This window comes from Crotalus tigris, unplaced genomic scaffold (assembly GCF_016545835.1).
Source record: "Crotalus tigris isolate CLP2741 ecotype Arizona unplaced genomic scaffold, ASM1654583v1 scf7180000017765.3138416, whole genome shotgun sequence".
Classification (NCBI taxonomy): Eukaryota; Metazoa; Chordata; class Lepidosauria; order Squamata; family Viperidae; genus Crotalus; species Crotalus tigris.
Genome location: NW_024096620.1, coordinates 2,712,770 through 2,739,384, shown reverse-complemented (window position 1 = coordinate 2,739,384; position 26,615 = coordinate 2,712,770). Strand labels below are relative to the sequence as shown.

Sequence of the window (26,615 nt, the reverse complement as noted above, 5' to 3'; positions counted from 1 at the left end):
GGAAAAATAAATAACACCTCTAGAGTCTGGGACAAAAATCGAACGTGATGTTAAACTGAAATTGAAAAACCATGACCGTTAATTAGTCACCAGAGACGGGCAGTTTTCATTGTGAGCAGCCCCTCCTGGCCCTGCGGCGGTCAGAGAGGCACGAAGCCAAACCCTCCGTGGCCGGAGAGCCTCCTTGGGCAGCTGCCCTGCCTGGTTTGTGGTGGCCGAGAGGGAGTCCAGCCTGCTTTCCCACTGCCTGGGTCAGCTTTTCCTCCAAGGACTGCAGATTTCCCTTTCTCCTGCCCCACCTGCCTGGGAAGGGCCAAGGAACCGAGGGAAAAACCTTCCTCCTTCTCCCAAGCTTTGAGGTCCTTCCCCCTAGAGCAGGGCTAGGCAACCTGGGCTCTTTTATGACTCGTGGACTTCAACTCCCAGAATTCCTGAGCCAGCCATGCTGAGGGGAAAGGGAGAGGTTTCCAAGCTGAGCCATGCTGGCTCAGGAATTCTGGGAGTTGAAGTCCACGAGTCATAAAAGAGCCATAGTTCCCCCATGCTGGCTGAGGAATTCTGGGAGTTGAAGTCCACCAGTCATGAAGGGGCCATAGTTCCCCCATGCTGGCTGAGGAATTCTGGGAGTTGAAGTCCAGAAGTCATGAAGGGGCCACAGTTCCCCCATGCTGGCTGAGGGATTCTGGGAGTTGAAGTCCACCAGTCATAAAAGAGCCAAGGTTGCCTACTCCTGCCCTAGAGCCAACGTTGTTGCCTCCCTCGAGACCTCCGGATCACGCTTGCCCTACCCGGGGAATGCCCCAAAGCTCCGGGTGCCCCAGAAAGAGGGCAGACCCAGCCTGCAAGGCGTCTCCTGCCTTCGGTCTCCACAGCGTTTGGCCTGGGGGTCGCTCGCTCCTGTGCTCACCCTCTGGGTCCACCCCCGAGATGTGTCTCCAACTCCACTGCAGCCACGAGAGCCCTAAAAGAGCTCAGCCCAGCCCCGAGTGCGGAATCTGCCTTACCTGAGATCCCACCCAAGATGGCAAGGGCCACTTTTCTGCCCCCAAAGACCCGGGAGCAACACGCGTGGTCTGGTGGCCCCTTCGTGCACAGTCCCAGACTCCTCTCTGCCCCAGGCTCCCCACTGCCCGAGCTGCCCCTTTACCTTTGAAAGCGTCCGCCTGCTGCTCCACTGACTCACGCACCATCTTCCAAAAACAGTCGGACACAGCCAGGCTGAGGTTGCGCGTGGTCACCTGGTGGGGTTTCAGCATGCAGTTCCTGGGGAGAAAAAGACACAAGCGCTGCAGGGATGTGTGCCAGGTGAGTGCCGAAGGACCCGTGGCAGCCCATTGCTGTAATCCCGGCTGATCAAGTACAGCGGCTTTAGGGTGTGGAAAGTCAGGACCTCCCCCCCAGAAGGAAATATTAAAGAGGCAGAAAAGCATGCCCAGTTTTCTTAATAGCCCCAAGTCTCCCTCTCTCAAGCAGAAATCAGCTCTGTAGAAATGGAGATGCAAACCATTCAGGAAAGTTGGAGGCCCCCAGCTAGAAGCTTAGAAATCTACATACCCACCCAAACTCTAGGACAGGACATAATGGGATTAACCCACAGATGCCAAAGAGGCACACTCAGACTCAGTTCATGCCACAGGAACAACTCCAAACAAAAGGCTCCAGAGGGTATCAAAATCCACTCCCTACATGTGCTCTTTTCTCTTTTCTTCCAGTCTGGCTCTCCTCTTCAATAAACTGTAACTTTCTTTCTAAAGCAATCGACAGGTTGTTTACTCCCGGCTTGGACTGAACCATGATGAAGACTTTTCCTTCAGCAAGGGCCTGTGGACTCCAACTCCCAGAATTCCAGGCTAGCTCAGGGGGTTCTGGGAGTTGAAGTCCACAAGCCCTAAAGCTGCTCTAGTTGCCCACCTCTCCTGTAATAATCCATTAAGACCGTTTTTAATTTTCTGTCTTAGGACAGCAACCTCCCCCCCCCCAATTTTATACAATCAGCAACTACAATGTGTGCCTCCTTCCACTCCTTCCCCCAAGTCGTGGCTGAGGGACGGAGGAGCAGGGCACTCAGAAGGGGCATCCCGCTCAGTCCCTGACAGGATCCGACGGAGACTCACATACGGGGAGTCCTCAACTTACGACCACAATGGAGTCAAAAGGTTTTGTTGAGTTTTGCTCCATTTTACGACATTTCTTTCCACAGTTGCTAAGCAAATTGCTGTAGTTGTTAACTTAGTAACACAGTTGTTAAGTGGACCTGACTTCCTGATTGTCTTTGCTTGCCAGAAGGTCACAAAAGGGGATCACGTGCCTCAGGGACACTGCAACCGTCAAAAAAACCAGTCAGCCAAGAGTTTGAATTTTGATCACATGACCCTGGGGATGCCACAACAATCGTAAGTATAAAAACGGTCATGTCCCTTTTTTCAGTGCCGCTGTAACCTTGAACAGTCACTAAGCAAACGGTTGTAAGTTGAGGACTAGCTAAGGTTCATGTTTCTGCCACATGGCCCACATTTAACCAGCCTGCTAATCAGCAGGTTGCAGAATATGTTGTTCTATGCTCTGCACAAGGTACACAATGTGTGCAGCACTTCCACAATCTCCTAAGGCAATTAAGCCAATCGAAAAAGGAGATAAGATTAGCCTGGCCCGTCCACACCGGCTTCTGGTAAACTCCTGCTTGGATTTCAAGGTGCTCAAAAATCGATTCCTTTATCATTTCCTCCAGAATCTTCCCCAGAGCAGTTATAAGAGTCTTATATCTCCCTAGATAGTCTTTCCCCTATTTCTCAGGAAATCCCCTGGCCCTTCCTCCAAGATTATTCAAACACGAGATGTGCAATAATTTGTCTAGCCCAGGGGTGTGCAACCTCGACAACTTTAAGATTTGTGGACTTCAGCTCCCAGAATTCCTCAGCCAGCATAGCTGGGAGCTGAAGTCCACAAGTCTTAAAAGTTGTCGAGGTTGCACACCCCTGGGCTAGACAATCCATCGGTCCCTTCCACATCCCAGAGGCCAAACTTCTCGGCTTTGGAAATTTAAGCTCAAATTTTAGCCGGAACAAGAGAGGAGTCAGCATTTTCTTCTGGCACTTTACTTTCTTTCTGGGGCATCCGGGGAGCTGATATCCCCCCCTCCTTTGATTTTAATGTGTAACAAAACCAAGAAACACCCCAACACCCCCCAGTCTGAGAAGGCTGTGCAAAAAAACAGAGAAGCCGGAGGGTGACTGAGTGCTTCTGGGCACTATTATTTGGAAGAGAGCAGAAGCAGAATAGACTGAGGCTTTTGTTGTTGCAGGTGTTCAGCTAAATTGTGTCTGACTCTTTGTGATACCACGGTTCGCCAGGCCCCCCATCCTCCCCCGTTCCCTGGGGTTTGCCCAAATTCGTGTTTGTTGAGTCAATGAGGCTATCTAACTTTCTTCGCCTCTGCCGACACCTTCTCCTTTGGCCTTCCGTCTTTCCTGAAGATCGAGGCTTACACACCCTCATGAAGGAGAATAAGCCCTACATTCAAGGCTTGTCCTGCACAGAATCTTTAGATCTCCATCCATCCAGAAGCAAGGTGTCGCCTGCCCAGACTGGAAGCACATCCTTCCAGAGCTCAAAGCCTAGGGTTCTCCTGCGGCCGAGGGCCTGAAGGCCACCTTCCCAGGTCCCCCCCAGCCTGGCCAACTGAAATGCATCACAGCCTCAACAATTCTGAAATATGCCTGAGTAAGTAGCTTTAGACCAGCAAGACATGCTTTAGAAACTGAGAATTAGCTTACTTCAATAGTTTGGAGTTTTGGAAAAATTCCTCTTCGTGGTCTCTAATAGAGTCAATACTTTCACTGCTGTTTCCTAGAGAGAGAGAGAGAGAGAGAGAGAGAGAGAGAGGGAGGGAGGGAGGGAGAGAGAGAGAGAGAGAGAAAGAAGCATTTGAAACCAGGCCACGTGGGAAGGAAGGGCCTGCAAGCTGGACAAACGCCAACCTTAACGTACTGTCAACGCTGCTAACATCAGATGTTTTTGCTTTGACAACAGATGGAGATGCAACCATTTTCTTGTTATGTTTTACTCTTAGAGTTAGATGATGCTGTTCTCCGACAAGCTAACACACATTCTTATTGAGCTGGCTCTCTCCTGCCCTTGGTCTGCCAGTCCTCTTCCCCCATTCAGTGAGAGTGAGAGAGCGCTGCTGCTGCTTTCTGCTGCTTCCTGCAGGAGCCCCATCTAATAAACTCGTCAGCTTGTCCGAAAACAGTGTGAGGCCACTCTCTTTTTTAGCGCAAGTGCCTCTCTCTGTCTCTTTCTCTCTCTCTGCAAGTGGCGGAGGAGGCTGGGAGCCGCAGGTTGCTGACCTGTGAGCTAGACATAACAATACTGGACCTAGTGTGTAAACCAAGGTTATTGAAATAAGAGATGATAAGAATTGGCGGTTGAAGAACTGGAGGGGAAGCCTGCATTTCACACTAATTGGAGAATGTGATTTATGACGGTTAACTGGAGGAGGGAATTGTGCTTTGATACTATATGCTCAGGGGAGGGGAAATCCAGTTTTTGGCTTTGATTGTGTTATGCTTCTCAAATAAAGATTCTTTAAGGTAAACAATGCCTCGAAGTTCTTTGAAGAGTTTACCAGGACACGTACCTTTTCCGGTAACAACCGCAAAATACCCCAGAGCCTTCATGGGGAAGAGTTTGCCTTCGATGATCTGCTGAATCTGCGAGGAGAAGAAAGCAGCAGCTCAGCCTCATTGGGATGGGGTGGGGTGGGGGGTCCCTGACTTTTGGCAAAACCCTCCACCATCACGAGGCGCTGTTTAGATCCGGGCACCGTTCCCCCCCCCAACCCCCAAGGACAGGAATCAAAAGTACCCCAACTTACAACGGAGATATCACATGATTGGACTGGATCTTTTTGAAGACCTTTTGCCTTATTAGTTTTGACATTTTTTGATATTTTTGCATCGTTAAATGAATTGGTTTTTCCCAAATGGGTGGTTTTTTTTGCCAGAAACCGGAAGTTAAATGCCAGAAACCGGCAAAAGACACCTCAAACCGCAGTCATGTGATTGAGGGGGATGCTGTTAAGAGGCATAAAGGGAGTCACTTGTCAAGTGCCCAAAATGCACCCATGTGACGTGTGAGTGTGTGTTTGTGTAATTTAAAGGAATGGGTCAGAAGTGGCTTTTGGAGGGGTCCAGCGTACCATCTGAGTGGACATTAAATGAGAGGCTGTAAAAAGAGGACTGCCTGTAAATGCATCCTGACCGGTGGCTTGGCTGTCCCTGGTTTTTCAGGGAAGACAGCCTTGCCTCCCCCCACATTCTCCCCCCCATCAACTCCCCTGCCCCAGGCGCAGAGCAGGAGGGCTCTTACAATCCATGGGGCAGAGGGGCAGAGGGGATTCTGGGATGCTTCGAGCCACACTCTGCAGCTGGGAATGGTGAAGGTGACCCCCCCAGCATAAAAAGGAGGGGAGGGGGATCCTGAGACTTGGCTCTGCAGCACCTGGCTGTGTCCAAAGGTGAAGGCAAGGCGCCAGGGATGCCCCTCCCCTCCGGAAGCCACTTGCATTCCCAGGGTCTCTTGTCTAACGCAGGGGCCTACAAACATGACCACTTTAAGACTAGTGGACTTCAGCCCAGAATGCACGGCTGGCAGGGGAATTCTGGGAGTTGAAGTCCACCAGTCTTAAAGTGGCCGAGCTTGGAGACTTCTGCTCCAGAGGCATTTTCCTATAAGCTTCCAACGGGCACACCAGTCACGAAGCGTATTTTTTTCTGTAGCTTCAGAGTTATACACACACCCAGGAGACATAAAAAAAAACATTGCCAACCTCAGTGAAGGAGCAAGCCTTCCGTGGAAGAAAAATCTCACACAGACAAGGAGGCACAGAATCTTCCTGACAAATTGCACCAGAACCCCCTGGCTATTCCTAACGGTTAACAGGTAAGGGCTTCATAGGGGAAGACAGCGTTTTTTTTTTGTTTTTTTTTTTTTTTAAAAAAACACCTTTCTGCTTTCTGAGCAACCTCAAATCCTTCCCCTTCCCCTCCTCACCCTGCTGGGACTGGCCACGTTTTTCTCCGCCAGGTCCACTTTGGTTAACACAAAGATGGTCCTCTTGCCCTGGGGGTCCATTTGGCTGACCAGGTCAGTGACGATGCTGCGCTCGGCATCCACGGAGCCATCTGGGAAAGAAACCGGAGAGTTGGCCCAGAAGGGAAAGGAGGAAGGAAGGAAGGAAGGAAGGAAGGAAGGAAGGAAAAAAGAAAGAATGAAAGAAAGGAAGGAAGGAAAAAAGAAAGAAAGAAAGAAAGAAAGAAAGAAAGAAAGAGGGGCATCGTTCTTATTCAACCCTGGGAGTCTTGGAACATCCGATGGTCAAGGAGAAGGACTTGTCTACCCACAGCATGGAGGCAGACTTGCCCGGCCCTGCCTCCCCCAGTCGGAGCCCAGGGGGTCAAAGGCAGGTGGGGGCTCCTCTCCCACCAGCAAAACCTTCTGCATGGCCAGCAGGGCTCCTGGCTCCCTCACCTTGGATGCACAGGATGATGGCGTTGGGGTTCTGCATGTAGGCTTTGCTCATGCTGAAGATGAGGTCTTTCGTGTTGGCCGCCATGCCCGAGGTCACCGTCTGGGGAAAGAGAGGCTCATTCTCACGCCTCTGTAGTTGAGGTTTCAATCTGCTGCTTAACAGAATAACAAGAGCTGGAAGGGACCTCGGAGGTCTTCTAGTCCAGTGGTGGTGAACCTATGCCATGGGTGCCAGAGGCGGCACTCGGAGCCCTCTCTGTGGGCACACGTGCCGTTGCCCCAGCCTTACCTCCCCCCGTGACCCCCTCCTCACCAGCAGCCCCCCTGGAGGAGAGTTGCCCCCGAGCGTGGCCCATGCGGAGCAGTGCAGCCAAGGACACGGCAGCCAGGCAGTGTAGACAAGACTCTGCCCTCACGCTCCATCGTGCAGTTGATGCTGTGGGGCGCAGGTAGAGGGCGTGGCTGCCATGGCGCTGCTGGGCGATCTGCAGCGGGCCCTGGAGATGGTGAGTGGCCCTGCGGGCAGGCGGGGTGGAGGCGGAGCGGGGGCGGGGCAGGGAGTAGAACGGGGACGGGGCCAGTTTTTGGGCACTTGTCTCTAAAAGGTTCGCCATCACTGTTGTAGTTCAACCCACTGCTCAAGCAGGAGACCCTCTACCACTGCCGACAAACAGCTGTCCAATCTCGTCTTAAAAGCCTCCAGTGATGGAGCATCCACAACTTCTGGAGGCAGGTAGTGCCATGGGTTAATTGTTCTCCCTGTCAGGAAGTTTCTCCTTAGTTCCAGGTTGCTTCTCTCCTTGACGAGTTTCCGTCTGTTGCTTCTTGTGCTGCCCTTCAGGCGCTTTGGAGGATAGGTGGACTCCCGCCCCCTTCTCTGTGGCAGCCCCCCAAATATTGAAACACTGCTATGGTATCATGTCCTCCCTAGTTCTTCTCTTCATTAAACGAGACCTACCCAATTCCAGCAATCGTTCTTCATGTGTTTTAGCCTCTGGTCCCCTAATCTTCCTCACTGCTCTTCTCTGTGCTCTTTCCAGAGTCTCAGCATCTTTTTTTATATTGTGACGACCAAAACTGGATGCAATAAGCAACCTTCTGTGGGCAGCTGCATTCAGGAGTGAACTGCTCACTCTGAACGGGGGAAGAACTGGCTTCAGTTTCATCCTGGCAAGGCCAAAGAGGTTGGGGGAGGTTTAAGGCCCCTGGGAACTCTCCATCCCTTCAAGGGGATCAGCACTGGGCTGGCGTTTTGCAAACCCTGATCTGTCCCTGGATGTCCTCAGCCACCTTATAGCTTGAATCTCGAGAGCTAAGCAAAAGGCAGGACTCTGTGTCAGATCTGGGCCATTTTAATTGAAAACACACATTTCTTTAACGCTACGTACTTTAAATACTGCAGCAGTGCCCCAACCTGGAAAAGGCCACCTGCCCTTGGTGCAGACCAGGGGTCCCCAACTCCCAGTCCATGCACCGGTACCAGGCTGTGGCATGCCAGCAATCAGTCCGCACAAACAAGCAAAGCCCCATCCATGGGATGCAGGCAGCACACAAAATCACGCACCCTCCGGTCGGTCCGTGGAAAAACCTTTCTCCACGCACCCGGTCCTTGGTGCCCAAAAGGTTGGGAGCCTCTGGTTTAGGCAACATTCCCTTTGTCTAGCAGGAGCGGGGGGGGGGTTGGGTTGAGAGAAAGGGCCCAGCCCCCAATCGTCCCTGGGCTTTCGTGGCTGAGCTGGGATCCGGGAGTGGATGTTACTCTGTGGCCATAGTCTTGCTCTGATTTCTTTGCAAAGATCCCAAGGGGGAGGGTGCCTCTTTAACCCGGGCACCCCATTTTGCAGCCAAGAGACCCAGCCGGATGGCGCGAGGCCCCGCCTCCTTGGCCCCGGGGCCGCAACCCTCCCTCCCCAGCACAGGAGACTCACGCTGATGACACCGGGCAAATCGACCAGCACCATCCTCTGCAGGCCGGGGCCCTTCACACTGAGCGAGATGGTCTGCAAGGGAAACAACATCGCAGCTTGAGAGAGAGAAAAAGGGGAGGGGGATGGATGGGGGGGAAGTGGGGAGGGGCACGAGGGGGCCTCACCTCCGAGCTGACGGTGCAGCCGCTGCCCACGCTCTTCTTCATCCGGATCTCGATCTCGTGTCGCAAGGCTGCCAGCTGTCTCGGCACAAGCAGATGGGGGATTGGAATCAGGTGGGGCAAGGCGTGAACCCTGAGCCCCCCCCCCCCCCGGAGGAACTGGAAGAGGCCCGAGGCGCACAGAGCCCAGCCCTGCCTGGGAGAGGCATCCTCGGGCACAGCCAGGGAGAAGAACACAATCAGACTGCAGGCAGTCCTCGCATTAATGACCCTGCATTTAGTGACCGTTGAAAGTTACAATGGGGCTGGAAAAGGTGATTTACGACCGGCACTGGTCCTTATCACCCCCGTCACAGTGTCCCTGTGGTCACGTGACCAAAGTCTAGGCATCGGGCTTTCGACAGCCGCAGCGTCCACTGGGACTGCCGCTTGCAACCTCCCCAGGGGCAGAAATGGCCATAGAGTTGGATGTGATCCGCTGAACCATCTGATCGTTGCTGCTGAGCTGTGGAAGTTCTGATCCCAACTGTTAAGCCGAGGACTCCCTGGGTAGAGGGGAGGGGCATCCCGGGGGCTCACTCTGGAGTTTACAGATGGATCTGGGAGGCCTTTATGGGTAAATGGACAGGCCCACCAGTCCTCTTTGTCAGGCATGACAGAAAAGTCTCAGTCCTGCCCCCCCCCGAAATGGCCCCAGGCAAGCAGACCCCCTCAGCAGCAGCACCAACTGCTAACCGGGAAGGTTCCTGCGCAGAGGCTGTGCAGAGCAATGAATCTGTTCGACCGGAGCTTCCTGTGGGGAGCTGATCCTTGGGTGCCCGACACCCAGGCCACGGTCTGAATTCAAACCGAAAAGGCTCGCCGGTAACCCTGTGATTCCCTCCCCTCCTCAGCTACCTTCTCCCCAGAAGGGGAAACTGGGGGACACAGCTGGAATTCCCCAGAAGCCCCTAGGGCAGTGGTTCTCAACCTTTTTAATGCCGCGACCCCCAACCGGCCATAAGTCGAGGACTACTCAACCGGTCGTAAGTCGAGGACTACTCAACTGGTGCAGCACCGTTTGCAGAATAGGACTTTTGGCGGGCTCAGCAGGGCAGAGACAGCCTGGACAATTCCTATTGGCTTTGGAAAGCCAATAGAATGAGACTCTATTCAAGAGGGTCTATTCTATTGGCTTTCAAAAGCCAATAGAATAAAAGGGAGTAGCACAGCTAAGGAAAAGGGGGGGGGGGAAATAGCGGACTGCGTTGTTTGGCGACCCCCGTGAAATGGTCGTTCGACCCCAAATGGGGTCCCGACCCACAGGTTGAGAACCACTGCACTAGGGGCACCCCAGCCTCTTTCAGCGACATGGACACCGCTCCTCCCTCCGGGAAGCGCCCAGCCCCCCCCCTCCCCGCCCCACCTCTGAATGAGCTGACCTCTCTCGACCTCACTTACCGAAATCCCTTGCTAGCACTGACAGACAGACAATTCGTTCTGTGGGTTCTAGGGGGACGGTTTTTTTTAAAAAAAGAAGACCGCAAGCCCTCCGAGAGCGGCCTGCTCCTTGAAACTTACATCTTCCTCCTTGTTCAGGTCAAACTCCCGAGAACTGTCCTTGAAGACGGCCACGTGGTGAGGGCCTTCGCTGAGAGTCACCTGAGGCCCAAAGTGGATTCAAAAAAAAAGGGGGACAGGGTTAAAGCTCTGAGCAGATCTCAGCGGGACCAGGCCTCCTTCCGGAGGGCTCGCGCCTCCTACCTTGACAGGGGAGCGAGTCATCATTTCTCCCGAGCCCCGAGGGAAGATCCGGGCCTGAGCGATCATCTCCAGCACGCTGGTTTTGCCAGCGCTCTGATCTCCCACCACCACCACCTGGAAGGCAAAGGGCCTTTCTTCAGAGGGAGGGAGGGAGGGAGGGTTTCTCCCCAGCTCCTCTGGGCCCACCGCTCCGGGATTCTGCTCCCCGACGACGAGGCAGCTTTCCAAAAGTTCCCCCACAGAAGATCCGATGACACCGAGAGAGATAAATTCCGTGTTATTAAGTAGATGATTTAATAGGGTGGGAAATAGATAACTCTTAGGAAATAGAACAGGATTATATTCAAATAGATAAAATGTGTGTTTTGGATATTATGGTTTGTTATGAAGGGAGATAAGGGAAATTTTGGTGACCCAAAGTCTTAAAGTTATAAATATCAAAGGTTAAATTGGAATATCGATAAGAAATTAAAAATTGAGTAAAAATCAATAAGATATGGATTGTTTACGAAGATTGAATGTAATTCAAGATACGTATAAGCTAAAAATTATTGATGAATGTAATTATGATGTCCTTATTGAATTGATATAATTAGAAATGTACCAACCTGAACATGAGACAGTAATTGTTAAGGGAAAAAGAGAAGAAATATTTGATGTTGTAGCCTGAGATTTGCACTAAGATTTTGTCATTGAGCTATTGATTAACCCAGTCACCACGTTGCTTTTTAAATATTCAAATTGGAAAATTAATAAAATATTATATTAAAAAAAGAGTGAGCTAAATTCCATCTGGATACAGTCTTCTTGGGATGCTCCCAAAGCAAGCCAGCTATTGCCTACTAGCCTAACAATTGAAGCCTTTTCCACTATAGCAGGGGTAGGCAACCGTGGCTCTTTTATGACTCGTGGACTTCAACTCCCAGAATTCCTGAGCCAGCCAAGGTGGCTCAGGAATTCTGGGAGTTGAAGTCCACGAGTCATAAAAGAGCCAAGGTTGCCTACCCCTGCACTAGAGCAATCTTCCTTTTCCTCACAGCTCAAGATATTCACCTGCCCTTTTTCAGGGTGAATGCAGAACGCAAGCCACACGACTGTCTGCAGCCTGGTCAAGAACGACCTCGGCCTGGATGGAAAGGATTAAAAAGGCTGCAGGCCCGAGCAGGAAGGTCAAAGGTCCATCTTAAGAAAATGGGGCTTCCCTACAGAGGATGCTTTGTGAGAATGTGGAGAAGCACAAACCGCCTCACACAGGCTGCGCTGCGCAGGAGGCCCTTCAGCACGTGTGGAGGAGGAAGACCTCCCGCTGACGAGGGAACACGCTGTCGATGTGACCGGGCAAATGTCTTTTTAGTTTTAATCGCATTTTTTTCTACATAATTTTTGCACAGGTTCTATTTCCTGTTTTATATCCTCGGTGATGAATTCCAAAGGGGCTTTTCCCCCCAAGAGGTGATGGGACTTCCTTGGGTTTTTTTTTTCCTGGAAGAGGTTTTGCTTCTCATCCGAGAAGCTTCTTTGGTTCTGAACGGAAGAAGCTTCTTAAGAGGAGGAGCAAAACATCTTCAAGGGGAAAAAGTCCCGTCCCCTCTTGGAAAAGCACCCTTGAGAGGGCCGTGGCCTGCATGGGTGGAGAATCTCCAGAGACACCCAGGGCTGGATGACGTATGTCCACACGTCTGACAGGAATAAAGAAAAGTGTGAATGCAGAGGCTCGTCGCCAACTCACCCGAGGCAAGTGGTCGTGGGTATTGTAGCTGGCATCGTAGTCTGACAGGGTATCCAGAACTTCGGAGTACATGTCAATCAAAGATTTCTAGGGAAGGAAACGATGAGCTTGGTGAGCGGAGGCGGAGCCAAAGCACGGGAAAGAAGGAAAGGTTACCACTCTCATTGTCTAATCCAGGGGTGGGCAACCTTGGCTCTTTTATGACTCGTGGACTTCAACTCCCAGAATTCCTGAGCCAGCCATGCTGAGGGGAAGAGAGAGGTTTCCAAGCTGAGCCATGCTGGCTGAGGAATTCTGGGAGTTGAAGTCCACCAGTCATGAAGGGGCCATAGTTCCCCCATGGTTACTCAGGAATTCTGGGAGTTGAAGTCCACCAGTCATGAAGGGGCCACAGTTCCCCCATGCCGGTTGAGGAATTCTGGGAGTTGAAGTCCACAAGTCATGAAGGGGCCATAGTTCCCCCATGCTGGCTGAGGAATTCTGGGAGTTGACGTCCACCAGTCATAAAAGAACCAAGGGTGCCTATCCCTGGACTCTAATGTCTTGCTATAATTACAGGCAAACATGGAGAGTCACGGTGTTGTGGAACGCCAGTTAAGGGACTGGAGTGGGAAGGTTTCCCACCCACCCACTCAGGTAGGCAGGCAAGGATGTTGTAGACCCCGTTAGCCAAAGAACTCTGGCTGGTGGGGTCTGGGGAGAGGGGGCTTCACTGCCGCTGCCACCCATGGGAGGCTGGGCTTTTACGAAGCCAAAATCGCTATGGGAAATAAGGCAGGAGCCGGGGAGACCTCCCGCATCCCTTACCTTCACCTTCCTCTGATGAATGCCTTTCTCGTCCTTCTGCAAGACAATCTTCCTCAGCTCTTTATTCTCCTTCTCCAAACGCTCCAGCATCCGCTGATATTTCAGCTGCAAAAAAGATGGAAGGGGTTAATGTCAAGACTTGAGAGGGGAAGTGCAGGAGATAAACAGACTGCCCTTAGTTCTAGGTTGCTTCTCTCCTTGATTAGTCTCTATTGCTTCGTGTCCAAAAGATCTTGGATTCCTTCAAAACATTGTTTTTTCTTCCCAGGAAAGGTAAAAAAGTTCTTCAATAATGGTATTTTCAAGAGGTGGTTGGGGTCACCCTCAACCCTGCCCTGGTCTTTCCCCAGAACTGTTCGTCTTCTGGAAGGGGAAATTAACCCAAGGGAGAGTCTCAGTTCATTGGGATGGAAAGCCCAGCCTGCTTCATGGTTAGAAGCAGGTTCATATCTACTGAACACCTAGCTCAGGGGTCTTCAAACTTGGCCCTTTTATGACTTGTGGACTTCAACTCCCAGAATTCCTCAGCCAGGCTAAAGAATTCTGGGAATTGAAGTCCACAAGTCATAAAAGGGCCAAGTTTGAAGACCCCTGACCTAGATAAATAGTGTATTAAACTTGAGAAATATTACAAAACGGAGTTGATCGTATTTTTAAATGGCATTTCCTCCCCTCCCAAAACTTTAATGGCAAAATACAATGCACAGGATTAGAACTGAAATTTAAAATAACCCAGAAGAGTTTCTGTCAGGTCTGAAGAACCAAGAATGACATGTGAAGTTCCCTCTATTTATTTCCGTTTGCCTACAGACAGAATCTTGCCGGACTAAAGCAACTATCTGCAATGACTACAGACACCCTCTGTGAATTGCTAGGGAAGGTCTCTCCTTGCTCTCTTCCTGCCCTTAAGATATTCCAAGCTCCTGTTTTCACTGTTTTCAACCACTGGACAAGGGGGATTACGTGCGCTGCGCAACTGAGTTGGGAACACTCAACCCACCAAACCAGCATGGCTGACCCACATCTGGATCTCTGGCTACATGCAAGGGCACGACAGTGATTGGTCCCAGCCTGATCACCCCTCCAGGACTGCCATATCTGGATCTGATTCTACAGGGCAGGAGGATTCTCACCCGCAGGCAGCACGCTCCCTGGGGATCAAATGTTCAGTGGGGCTACACTGATCCTGCCTTGTTTTTTCCGCAACTCAATTAAGAATCTGCCTCAACAACCGCAAAGTTCCCATACCTGCGTCCGCAGTAATTCTTCCTGGAGCTGATCGACCTTTTCTTTATCAGAAACCTGCAGCAGCAAAAGGACACAGAACACACAGTCGGCATTTCAGATGTTACCAACATCTGTAGAGTGAGATAAAAATTCATTTAGCCATTTATTGTTTTAATCATGGTTAGATTGATGAGTCCCGTAGGAGTGGATGGATATGCAAGCTGAAATTATAAATAAAAAAACCCAAAGTATTTCAGATGCAAGAGATCATAAGCTTTAAGAGTCATTATTTTACAAGAACAATTTGCTCAAATCTGACAACCTGGACCCAAAATCAAACTCATTCCTAAACGCATTTTGCTGTAATGGCTGCTACACTTACTTGAGATACCTTATTTCTAAAAGAAGCTGCAGATTTATTAGCAGTGCACTTGAAAACCATGTTTTTCTAACTGAACAGACCTTTTATGTATGCCCGAATAACAGAGCTGGTTTCTCCAATTCCATCCCTCTCTGCTCAAAGAAAAATCTGCTGTGCTGTTAACAAACGGTTTTTAAAAATGTGCACGGAGATACTCACTAGCCTTTGGTTTTACAATTTGGGGAAAAGGTTTGCTTTACATTCATTAATGCCCCTTCCATGTGTTTCATGCCATTTGTTGTGCTTCAAAAAGTTTCAACTAGACCGGGGTAGGCAACCTTGGCTCTTTTATGATACGTGGACTTCAACTCCCAGAATTCCTGAGCCAGCATGGCTGGCTCAGGAATTCTGGGAATTGAAGTCCACGTATCATAAAAGAGCCAAGGTTGCCTACCCCTGAACTAGACGGAGCTCCACCAGGTATTAGCAGGAGCTATCCTAATGTTCAAAATAACAAGTTGTCCAAGTTGAACAGGAAAAAGTTGGCTCCTTCTTTCTTTACACATCAGTGATGTTCTGTATCAAGGACAGACCTTCCTCAGCCATTCAACAGGGAGACCCTCTCCACAGGGCGGCTTTCAACTGCCATCCCTTGAGCCCAAGGACAGCCCTGGGCTGCCAGCTGGCAAAGGGGTGATGGTCCACGAGGGAGAGTTGGGGGAAGGACAAAGCTGGTCTGTTCTCTGAGCTTCTCTTATCCTCCAGCATGATGGGCAGCTACTTCAGCGCGCCTGAGAAGCACCCAGAATAGTCACCCAGCTGTGCAGAAGCCTTATGTCGTCTGCATCTCCTGCTTCTCCAGGACCACAGACGGACTGTTGGCCAAGCATAATGTCTTCTCTTCTCCTTCATAAACAAGTGGTCAACGTGCAAGAAATCTTTTGTTTAAATCTGTGACTAAAAATGTTCAGCCTTGTCAAGCAGCAACACTTTGGCCTACGGCAGAGGTATCCAACTTTGGCAACTTTAAGACTTCTGGACTTCAACTCCCAGAATTCCCCAGCCAACACGTGCAGACTCCTGGGAGCTGAAGCCCACCTATCTTCAATTTGCTAAGGCTGAGAATCATTGGTTTAGAGCAGAGGTCTCCAAGCGTGGCAACTTTCTTGTGGACTTCACCTCCCAGAATTCCCCAGCCAGCACGTGCCGGCTGGGGAATTCTGGGAGTTGAAGTCCACAAGTCTTAAAGTTGCCAAAGTTGGGCATTCCTGGTCTAAGACATGGCAGGCAGATGTGAAAGACGCGGAGGATAGTAATAGTAATAGTAGTAAAGTTGGAAGGGACCTTGGAGGTCATCTAGTCCAACCCCCTGCTCAGGCAGGAAACCCTACACCATTTCGGACAAATGGCTGTCCAGTCTCTTCTTAAAAACTTCCAGTGTTGGAGCATTTACTGCTTCTGGAGGCAGGCTGTTCCACTGATTAATTGTTCTCACTGTCAGGAAGTTTCTCCTTAGTTCTAGGTTGCTTCTCTCCTTGATTAGTTTCCCTCCGTTGCTTCTTGTCCTGCCTTTGGATGCTTTGGAGGATAGCTTGATTCCCTCTTCTTTATGGCAGCCCCTGAAATATTGGATGAAACGGCCTCTTCCACGGCTGCTCCTTTACAGCTTAGCATCCTCTCTGTGGTGGCCAGCAGTTAAAGTTCAGTTCTGAGCATCGGGTGCTGATGGACTGGAAGCAGAGCCCAGATGAAGAGGCTCCATGCCCCTGAGCCCAGGGGAAAGAGGGCAGCCGTCTTCAAGGATCTGAGCAGCAGCTCGGGAGGACAGGAGTCCCCCACCTAGGAGGGCAGGAGCCGAGGGGCCGGGAGGCTGCTCCTCAAGGCCAGCACTGCTCAGGCTGCCCCAGGAAGCAGAGCTGCTGAAATAAAGGCATTACTGCAGGGGTCTTCCAACTTGGCCCTTTTATGGCTTGTGGACTTCAACTCCCAGAATTCCGCATGCTTGGCTGAGGAATTCTGGGAGTTGAAGTCCACAAGGGATAAAAGGGCCAAGTTTGAAGACCCCTGTCTTAAATCTATCAAACAAAATGGAGGCTGGCTGAGGATTTCTGGGAGTTGAAGTCCACAAGTCATGAAAGGGCCAAGTTTGAAGACCCCTGCATTACTGTGTGAGGCACCGAATGGAGGTGACTAAACCTTATGGCTATTAAAGTCGCCTCCAGTTGAAGGAGTCTAATTCAACAATAGCAGAAGAACAGAGTTGGAAGGGACCTTGGAGGTCATCTAGTCCAACCCCCTGCTCAGGCAGGAAGCCCTATGCCATTCCAGATAAATGGTTGTCCAATCTCTTCTTACAAGCCTCCAATGATGGAGCATTCACAGCTTCTGTACTGGTATTGGTTTCTGTTTCTTCTCCAGGAGGGAAAGAGAGCAGAGTGGACTGAAGCAGCAGGCAGCCTCCGAGCCTTCAGGAGAGCAGGGAACAGGTTGGATGGATGAAAAAAAATGGGATGGTTTTGCCTGTGGGCTAATCCATCTCTCCACTAGAAGAGGAGATTTCTGGGCTATAATGAAATCCAAGGTAATGATGACCACCGCCCATATGTGGAATAGAGGATCCCGTTAGACCCTGTTCCTTGGCCCACTGAGGAAAGCAGATTAAGGCCCTAATCACTGTCCAGGAGTAAAGTGCAAATTTAAAAAGAAATAAAAACCCATCAAGCTTATCTCTGGTGACTATGCAGTCATTAAAATCACTGGAAGAGTTAAACATTAAAAACAGCTTTCATCATCTGTCCAGCACAGGGATTGGCAACCTTGGCTCTTTTATGACTGGGGGACTTCAACTCCCAGAATTCCTGAGCCAGCCATGCTGAGGGGAAAGGGAGAGGTTTCCAAGCTGAGCCAGGCTGGCTCAGGAATTCTGGGAGTTGAAGTCCATGAGTCACAAAAGAGCCAAGGTTGCCTATCCCTGGTCCAGGAGGATGACATTTATTTATGAGACTTATATACCGCTTTAAGTGCAAGCACTCTGTAAGCGGTGTACACCAGTAAGCAATGTATATATATATATATATTCACATTGCCCCCAACAATCTGGGTCCTCATTTTACCTCCCTCGGAAGGATGGAAGGCTGAGTCAACCTTGAGCCGGTGAGATTTGAACCGCTGACCTGCTGAACACAGTCAGCTAAAGTGGCCTGCAGTACTGCACTCTAACTCCTGCGCCACCTTGACATCTCCTCCAGGTGGGCCTGGCAGCCCTTCCTTCCATACTGCCACGCTCTGGCTGGCTCACTCGGCCGCCTTGAGGGCACAGGACGAGGAAGCAGGCTGAGCTCCAACAGGGGGTCCATTGGAGACCAGAACATTGTGGGCTACAGCCTCCCTTGGGCCCTCCCCGGCTATCTAGCCTCTTTCCTCACCTCTCAGCTCCCCCTGAGGTCCCTCATCTTGGGTGGGTGTCCTTCAGAAATTCCCTGCCCTGGAAGAACCTTCCATGAAATGGGCGGAATCGGACGTCCAGGGATGGCCTCCAAGAGAGGCTTTACCTTCTCAACTGCTGATCTTTACTGTCAAAGACCAGGGAAGCCACCAACACAACCATCTTGGTCCCCATCGGCATCCGACGGTCTCAAAATTGGATAGAAAAAGCGAGGAAGAGCCGGGAATATCCCCAGGGAAATCAACACCCCCTTTTGTGAGAATTAAACAGGCGGGAATCAACCTGCTGGAAAGACAGCCCTGGGAGGAAGAAGAACCAGGAGCCAACGGATCGGGGCCTTCGTAAGAGGAAGGCCGGAGAGGGGAAAGTCCAGCCACCACAGCTCAATCACTGCCAAGGGTCTGATTGGGTGAAAGAGGAGGAGGGAGGGGGGGAGGAGAGCAGAAACCCCCCCCCACTCCCCAGGCCTGCCTGGTCTATCTGAGAGGCATCACCTTGCGCTTCTGCTGGGAGGAGGAGGAGGAGCCTGGCCCAAATTGGTCAGCGGCTCTGCGGACATCCTCTTCGTGCTGCTGGATTTGCTGCTGCAAGAGGATGAGCTCGCCCAGGAGACCCTGCCGCACATGGGGGGGGGTGAGAAGGGGGAGGAGGAAAAAAAAATATGGAGGTGAGGGGGGCAATAATGTTAAACCAAAAGGTGCAACACAAACACACGCCCACACGCACAACAGAACTGGCGGAGGCAGCGGAAGAGATGAATGTCAAAGGATGGAAGAAAGATCTGCCCCCTCCTTAGGGAGGGTCAAGAGAGAAGAGGGGACAGGGGCCTTCAGGGTTTCCCCCCCCCAGCACAAAACAGGAAAACTGGAGAGGAGCCCAAATACAAAATTCCTCCTCTTGGGAATCATTTGGGACCGTCCGGACAATCGCAGCTGGTGTTAAACAGGAGAAAAGAACACCCAATCACGACCGTCTCCCTGCCGGGCCACAGAGGCACATGGAATGCCTGCACAACCGACACCCTCTCTGCAAATATGGGCAACGTTCACTTGTTGGAGCGCCTCCCGGGAGCACAAGGAAGCAACGGGAGAGGTGTGAATGCACCTGTGCACGGAGAGGAGATGCAAGCGGGTGGCTGATAAATGGACTTTTTGCCCATCCTTGGTGCTCTCAAAAGCGTTCTGCACCAGAGACGGCCTTTCACAAGCCTCCCTCCTGGGTCAAAGGCAGATAAGACCTCCTCCGTTGGGAGAGGTGGTTAATTAGGGGAGGGCCAGGAAGGCCTCCCTTCCCCAGACAGGAGCTTCCCCCCCCCTCCCAGGCCAGCAACGGAAAGGGATCCGGCAGGGGGCAGGCGGATGCCGGCAGAGTTGGCACCGCCGGTCTCAAAGGCTGCCTTCCTCAGGGAAGGGAGCACTGTCGGCTTCGGCCTGTCCAGGACAGTTAGGCAGACCACTCCCTCCCTTTGCCACCCAGACTGGGGGGGGGGCACTGGTCCAAAGAGGGGAGGAGGAGGGGGGGTCTCACTGCAGGAACCCACCCTCGCCAAAAGCCAGGTCTCCTTCCACTGAGTCCCTCCCCCCAACCAGGAAGTTTCTGTCTATGGAGTTTTTCAGCCTATCAGCCACGGAGCTCCACAGGGTCTCCCAGCCCAGCCCTGCTTATTTTTTCGAGGAGGGGGTCTGCCGGGGTCAGAAACATACCCCCGGCGTCTGAATGCTCTCAAATCAGGCCCGAGCACAGCGTGACAACCACAGACCCCCAGAACTGAGGTGGCCTCCCTTGCGGTGCTTCCTTCCTGGTTCATCCCCCTCCCCTGCGGAGCCCAAAGACCCCCGCGTCCCCTCTTCTGCTGCCACCGGGGTAGGAAGCCTCAGGTCCAGCTGCCACCAAGGAAACACCCCCCCCCCGTGCAACACACAGACAAAAAGCGTGAGATGAGATGCAGCTTCACCCTGGGCGAGGCTCCCAGGCCCGTTCTGCCCTCGGGCAGAAGGGGGGGAGAGGGTCCTGCCAGACCACCAGAGCGGAGAGGAAACAGTCTTTCTCCCTTGTGCGACGTGGTCTGTGTCCCGGGGGGTGGTAGAACTGGGGCCTTCTTTGGTTCTGGGGGGCTGACAGCACAAGCCAGCCTTAACCTTTCTGCCCCCTTCCAGGGTCTCCTCAAGAGAACACCAGCTCTGCGCAGACCTCCCCTTCGGCCCTGCTGGAGAAGAACCAGCGGCCCACAACGCAGCTCAGAGAGCCCCAGGGCCCCCTCCTGTCGGCCCTGAGCGACAAAGGTTCTCCTTTATCGGAGCTTCAAAGGGCTGCGGAAGAGTTGGAGGAGACAGCAGGGAACATCACGAAGGATCTACTGGAGGACGGTGGAATTATGGATGACAAGATTTCCTTTTAGCCAAGCCAGAAGGGAAGATGGTGGGGCAGTAGTACAGCCTGGGGAGGGGGGGTCTAAGAGGGGCTTCCCAACTTACCCCACAGAATCTCAGAGTGACCACCGCCTGCCAACAACCCTGGGCGTGAGGGTGGCTGTCCTCCCGCCCTCTCCAGCACCACTGTTGGGCACCACCGGCTCCCTTGCCAAGCTGGCCTGGAGTCTCTGCCCAGCACTGCAGCAGGTGCTGCCCGGCCGAGGGGGATCCTGTCTCCAGTGTTAGCCCACCAGGTGGAGGACGAGGGCAGGAACTGCCTGGCCTGGCCCTTCCTTGCCAAGAGCCAGAGCAAAGAAAAAACAACGGGGAGACAAAAGAAGGCAGCCCCTTCGGGACGGGAGCTTCGCTCTGCTGAAAGCCCCATCAGAGCCACGTGGCCCCCTGGTCTCAGGAGGGGGTCTCTGGCAGACCCTCCGCGACGGCCACAACTCCTGCTTGGCCTGCACAGGACTGCCCAACACGCAAAGTACAGAGGGGCCCGTGGCGCTCTCTGAGCTGGGCTGTTTCCTTGCAGACGTTTCATGACCCAAACTAAGTAACATCAGTGCTCATTTACAACCCCCCCCCAGCACTGATGATGTTACTTAGTTGGGTAATGAAAGGTTCACAAGAACTCAGCTCAGAGAGCACCAAAGACCCCTCATTTCAACCCTGGGCTATCAATATTCTCCTTTGTTGATTGCAAAGTGTGAACCCACCACGTCTTGATCTGGCCTGGCCGGGCCAGGAGCCCCCGAGTGTGGGGGTTACTCCCCTCTCCTCTGACTTCCAGCAGACTTTTCTGGGCTTCCCTTAAGCTGCCATCTTAAGTAAAAACGCTGGATGTAAATTCCACGGAAGCTCATCCCACCCCAGCACTTATTTCCTTATCCTCTGGGCCCAGTGCAAAGTGCCGATTAGTCCCGAGAGAATCTGGGCCTCTTTTCCTTTCCTGAGATAATTGTTATTTTTTTTTCTATTACATTTTGAAGTCTAGATGCCCATTCCAAAGCAAAACATTTTGGAAACTTAAAATACGAAGGCAGATGCGTCTGTCGCCTGGCTAGGAATTACTCATCGGCAACATTTTTCTGGATTTGGGAGGGCTCATTTTGGCAACCCAACTCGTGGCTGAGAGAGCGCGCCTGCTCGGAGGCACCGAAACGCAGAAGGCGGAAACCCAGCCTTCCACGCTAGGCCTCTGCCGAATCTGTCTCCCACGGAGCTGGCCCTGCACCTTCCCAGCTCACCTTCTTGTGCTGCTTGTCACCTTCGCTTCCCTGGTCGGTGGCTCTGAAGGCTGAATCCCCGGAAGAACCTGGGAAGAGGAAGGAAGAAGGATTCCCATAAGGTGGCACCCAGTTTCAGCAGAACCCAGATAAGCCACACTATTTCAGAAGCAATCTGCTCATTGTTAATTCATTCATTCATTCATTCATTCATTCATTCATTCATTCATTCATTCATTCACCCACTCATTGATTGATTGATTGATTGATCCATTCATTTAGGGGCCAGCAACCTGCATGGGCCCTGCTCACCGGACTGCAGAAGGCTTACAATATTGTCACCAGCACCAGGCATTCAGCCCCATCTCCTCTGGTGTCCCTCTTATCTTCCTCTCCAAATGCTCTGCCAGACAAGACTCCTCCAGAGCACAAGGGTGGGGGTGGGGGGCGGCTGACCCAACCTTGGGGGGGGGGGACAAATGACAAACTATTCTGCAGTGAGGGAGTTCCTTTGAGAAAGGCAATCCTAGCAGTTTTCTTTTACGAGTCTGTCCACAGGACACTGGAAGTTCTCTCTTGGGTTGTTTCCTTCATTTATTTGTTTTGTGCCTGAGCAGGGGGTTGGACTAGATGACCTCCAAGGTACCTTGCAACTTTATTATTATTATTTTATATAATAATAATAATAATAATAATAATAATAATAATAGAAAAGATCTGAAAGGCAATTTTCCTTCCTTCTCCCAGAATCTCAGTCGTTTGGCACAACTATCATCTGAAACTCAGAAAAAGTAAATTTCAACTGACAAACCAAACTCCTCCTTCTCTTGTATAAACACGTTTCCATTTAAACGGCCACACGAATGAAGAAAATGAAAATTACTGTAATGTAACCACAATGATCACATAATAATAATAAAAAAGGGCACCCAAGTTCTGAGGTTTTGCTTGATAAAAAATACAGGAAACCAGAAGGTGCCTTTAAGAGTTACGTGTATGTGGGTGTTGCAGCCCCAAATCGCTAAAGAGGGACTGGGAAATTGGGGATCACCTCGGCTTTCTATTTTACTGGGAAAGACGGGCAAACTGTAATGCCAAATTTCGCCAGGTAGTCGGTAAGGAACAGGGCACCACAGCACAACCGTGTCTGCTGTCCCTGGACTCACCCTCGTGCCAAGGAGAAGGCTAGGCCTGGCAGAGGCTGCGGAGACGCCACTGCTGGTTTGTGGGGGCGGTTGCCCCCCCCCCCCTCAATCAATTAGGTTCCTCTGCGCAGACCCTTAAAAACCTGGACACTTTGGGAGACCGTTTCCAAGTCCTGGGGCAACGCGAAGAGTCGCTTGAGAGTGGGAGGGGATGCATATAAATGTAATAAACAAAATAGAATAAAAATAAAATGGGAACAAGTTCCAGGGCTCCTGAAAGAACGAACGGAATGGGGAAGCTGCACTTCCAAAGGGGAATTGGGAAAGAGGCACCTTTGAACAGCCGGTGAGGGCACAATTTTTGATTTTATCAGAACTGAACCAGGTTCGTAGCTCTTACACAAAAGGCTGTTGCGGTGTGGATGTCCATTTCCCTCATCCAGCTATGTGGAAAGAGCAATAATAAAACAATTAGCAGCTCTTGCAAAACTCTTGATTAATATTCTAGAAATTTATTAACCAAGCCTGGTTTATCTTTATCCACTGCTAGCTTAAAGGTAGGAACAGACTTTTTTGTGAAGGAGCAGACCTGCCTTAAGCCATTCCAGTTCGATGGCATGGAGGAAAATTACATTTGATTCATTGCTTCATTGGATGATTCACTCACTCACTCACTCATTTTTATATATCACATTTTTGAACCTCAAACCTCCCTTATACTTCTTATTCAACATACATGTCTGCAAGGTGCCTTTTCAAAAGGCAACTGGAAAGAAGAAGAAGAAGAAGAAGAAGAAGAAGAAGAAGAAGAAGAAGAAGAAGAAGAAGAAGAAGAAGAAGAAGAAGAAGAAGAAGAAGAAGAAGAAGAAGAAGAAGAAGAAGAAGAAGAGGAGGAGGAGGAGGAGGAGGAGGAGGAGGAGGAGGAGGAGGAGGAGGAGGAGGAGAAGAAGAAGAAGAAGAAGAGGAGAAGATGATGATTATTTCGCTCTTCACCCAAGAAGCTTCATCGGTTCTGAGGGAGGGAGGGAGGGAAGGATTCCTGCTATCAGAACTGATGAAGCTCCTTGGATGAGGAGCGAAAAGTTTTCTTCTTCCTCCTCAAGGAAAAAAGAGTCCAGTTGCCTTTTGAAAAAGCACCTTTCAGGCAACCATGGCCCGGATGACGGAGAACCTCCAGAGACCTTTCTTCCACGTATAGCTTCCCGATTCCTCTCCTCTTGGAGAGGAGAGGGAGAAAAAGGGGGGTGCCAGGGAGGACGGAGACAGGAGGAGAGGAGGAAGCTGGAAGAGGGAAGCCAGGAGGGCTCAATTCGGCAGGTTCGCCCTGCAAAGCGCCTGAAAAGAGCTGGGAAAGGACTTGCGGAGGAGGGAGGGAGGGAGGAGAGATGCAGGCAGGAAGACCTGCTTAGCCCCCAAAGCCGTCTGGAGCCTGCATTTCATTTCAGAGCCAGCTGAGGCCCTGAAGCCACGATCAGATGGGCTAGCCTGCCTCCCAGGTGGGGGGGGGGATGCTCCGTTGCTGGAGATTTTCAAGAAAAGCTCAGACAATCTTTTGTCCCAGGGGGTGAAAGGACTCCTGCCTTGGGCCCCTGGGGGTTGGACTAGGAGACCTCGTGAGGTCCCTCCCAGCCCTCGGATTCCGATTCTAAGGACAAAAGCAAAACCCTCAAGGGAAGGTGCAAGGATAGAATAGAAGTTGGAATAACTAGAATAGAAAATAGAAAATAAAATAAAACAGAACAGAATAGAATTCAGAATAGAAATAATTAGAATAGAATAGAACAGAATAGAATAATGAATAGAATAGAACAGAATAGAATTCAGAATAGAATAGAATAGAAATAATTAGAATAGAATAGAATAGAAATAATTAGAATAGAATAATGAATAGAATAGAATTCAGAATAGAATAGAATAGAATTCAGAATAGAATAGAATAGAATTCAGAATAGAATAGAATAGGAGAAATTAGAATAGAACAGAACAGGACAGAACAGGAGCTGGAGGGGCCCTGGGAGGTCTTCTAGTCCAGCCCAGTGCTCAAGCAGGAGGACCCATAGACCTCCTGGGACAAAGGGCCGTCTAAGCTCTTCTGGGGAAGGGGACCTGGCTTTTCCATCCGGACTCCAAGGGGCCGGAAAGACCCCAGAGGAGAAGGAAAGCTCAGCCGCCTCTCAGCTCCTCTAAAAGGAGTTGTGATGCTCTTGCCTTGCTGACCTCAAGGATGTTGGGACGAAGGGAGGCCAAGAGCCCACCAATGCAGAAGCCGTCTAGGCAGCAGAATTTTGGAGACGCCGGACCTCAGCCTAAAAAGGGCTGGATTTTTTTTACATAGGCATATACCCTTCCCCCCCCCAACATTTACAACTTTTAATTCCTCCCAGGAGGGACCCTGTGACATTAACCTCTGCGGGACCTTTTAATCAGTGCATTATCAATGTGTCAGCAACACACATTTTACTTACCTGCAATTGTTTTGTTTCTTGCAACTTAAATGGAAAGAAAGGGCGAGATCTTACCACAAAATTCCTTTTTCCAAAAAAGGCAACTGGACTTTTCTTGGTTTCTTCCCTTTGAAAACGTTTCGCTTCTCAACCAAGGAGCTTCTTCAGTTCCAGATGAGGAGTGAAATGTTTTCAGGGGAAAAAACCCCCAGAAAATCCACTTGCCTTTTCAAAAAAAGCTTTGGGCCAATCATGATCTGGGTGATTAGAGAATCTCCCTAGACAAGACTCCCCTTTCCAATTTTCTTTCTTTTAATTACATGATTTTATTGTAATGCTTAAAACTGGTAATCCACTGAGTCATTGCGGTATATGTATTGAAGATTTAAATGATTCTAAAACATTCCTTTCTATACAACTCAGAAAAATTACTAGAGTGCATAAAAATACTTCAATTTTATGTGAGAAACATAATTTTATCATGCCTGACAGACCTGTAAAAAAGCCAGAACATTCTGGATCAAAATACGTATGCCGATACAAAGAATTTCAAAGACTTAAAGACTCAACTGAAACCACAGCTTTCCTTGTTGGGATTAATGGGCAGAGACCTAGAAAAGAGCCAGGGGTGGCTATTTTCATATATAATTCCTGCTATGAGACTATTATATGCACAGAAATGGAAAGACTCTGAAATACCCCACAATGGAGGGAAGGCTGAGGAAGAGGATGGAACTACTAGAAGATAGCAAAAGCAATTTGTTACATTAATAGTGACTAGGAACCCCATGTGGACTTTTTGCTAAAAAAGGAAGAACAGGAATTTGTCTGATGATTAGAAAGAGCAGTTTACGAAAGAAGGAACTTATGCAATTTTAGAGAGAGTAAAATATAAATGCAATTATAAGCTCTGTCAAAAAGAACAGAAACTGCTCTTTAACTTCTATTTTTTTTCTATCTATGGAATTTGTGTATTTTGCTGTTACTAACATTTATGTTTTAAAACTGATTATTTTTATACCGATTGCTTTATATATATATGTGATGTTTTATAAGATATAAATTTGTCTGCATTGTTGTACACTGTCCAGATTTGCTTTTTGTGAGATGGGTAGTCATATGAACTTGATTAATAAGTATTTCTATTTTCTATCTTACTTATTCACTATTTTTCTTTACTTTCTTTCTTTCCTAAAATTGGCATTGCTTTTATTTTGTTAAAAATTTCTCCGATAAAAAAAATATACAAAAAGATCCTAAAATTCTTCGAAGCACAGGTCCCTCAGCTAATTCAGCAGCATTGCTGTGACGTGATCTTTGCGCAAAGACAAATGAATTGGGTTTGGGAATCAAGAGAGTAGGAACTGGGGGGGGGCAAAGGAGGGGGGGGCAGGCAGATCATATATTTTCGGGGTCTGCTGAAGTGTGAAACAAATGCTGGCTTTCCTCTTTCCCAA

General features: G+C 50.2%; 1 protein-coding gene across 4 annotated transcripts in view; it reads right to left on the bottom strand.

The window, feature by feature from the left end:
* The window catches only part of OPA1 (OPA1 mitochondrial dynamin like GTPase), a 61,040-nt gene that overhangs the window by 22,752 nt on the left and 11,673 nt on the right, over positions 1 to 26,615 (bottom strand). For 2 of the 4 annotated variants that reach the window (XM_039341514.1, XM_039341513.1), the window contains exons 5-18: positions 21,591 to 21,658; positions 18,424 to 18,543; positions 14,145 to 14,198; positions 12,897 to 13,001; positions 12,090 to 12,176; positions 10,361 to 10,474; positions 10,178 to 10,258; positions 8,621 to 8,695; positions 8,457 to 8,528; positions 6,529 to 6,628; positions 6,052 to 6,182; positions 4,637 to 4,709; positions 3,774 to 3,846; positions 1,148 to 1,263 (exon numbers count right to left, since the gene is read on the bottom strand). In XM_039341514.1, the coding sequence (XP_039197448.1) occupies positions 1,148 to 1,263; positions 3,774 to 3,846; positions 4,637 to 4,709; positions 6,052 to 6,182; positions 6,529 to 6,628; positions 8,457 to 8,528; positions 8,621 to 8,695; positions 10,178 to 10,258; positions 10,361 to 10,474; positions 12,090 to 12,176; positions 12,897 to 13,001; positions 14,145 to 14,198; positions 18,424 to 18,543; positions 21,591 to 21,658 (1,269 nt within the window). The remainder of the gene's footprint in view (positions 1 to 1,147; positions 1,264 to 3,773; positions 3,847 to 4,636; positions 4,710 to 6,051; positions 6,183 to 6,528; positions 6,629 to 8,456; positions 8,529 to 8,620; positions 8,696 to 10,177; positions 10,259 to 10,360; positions 10,475 to 12,089; positions 12,177 to 12,896; positions 13,002 to 14,144; positions 14,199 to 18,423; positions 18,544 to 21,590; positions 21,659 to 26,615) is intronic. The other 2 variants (XM_039341515.1, XM_039341516.1) reach the window with 2 other exon arrangements.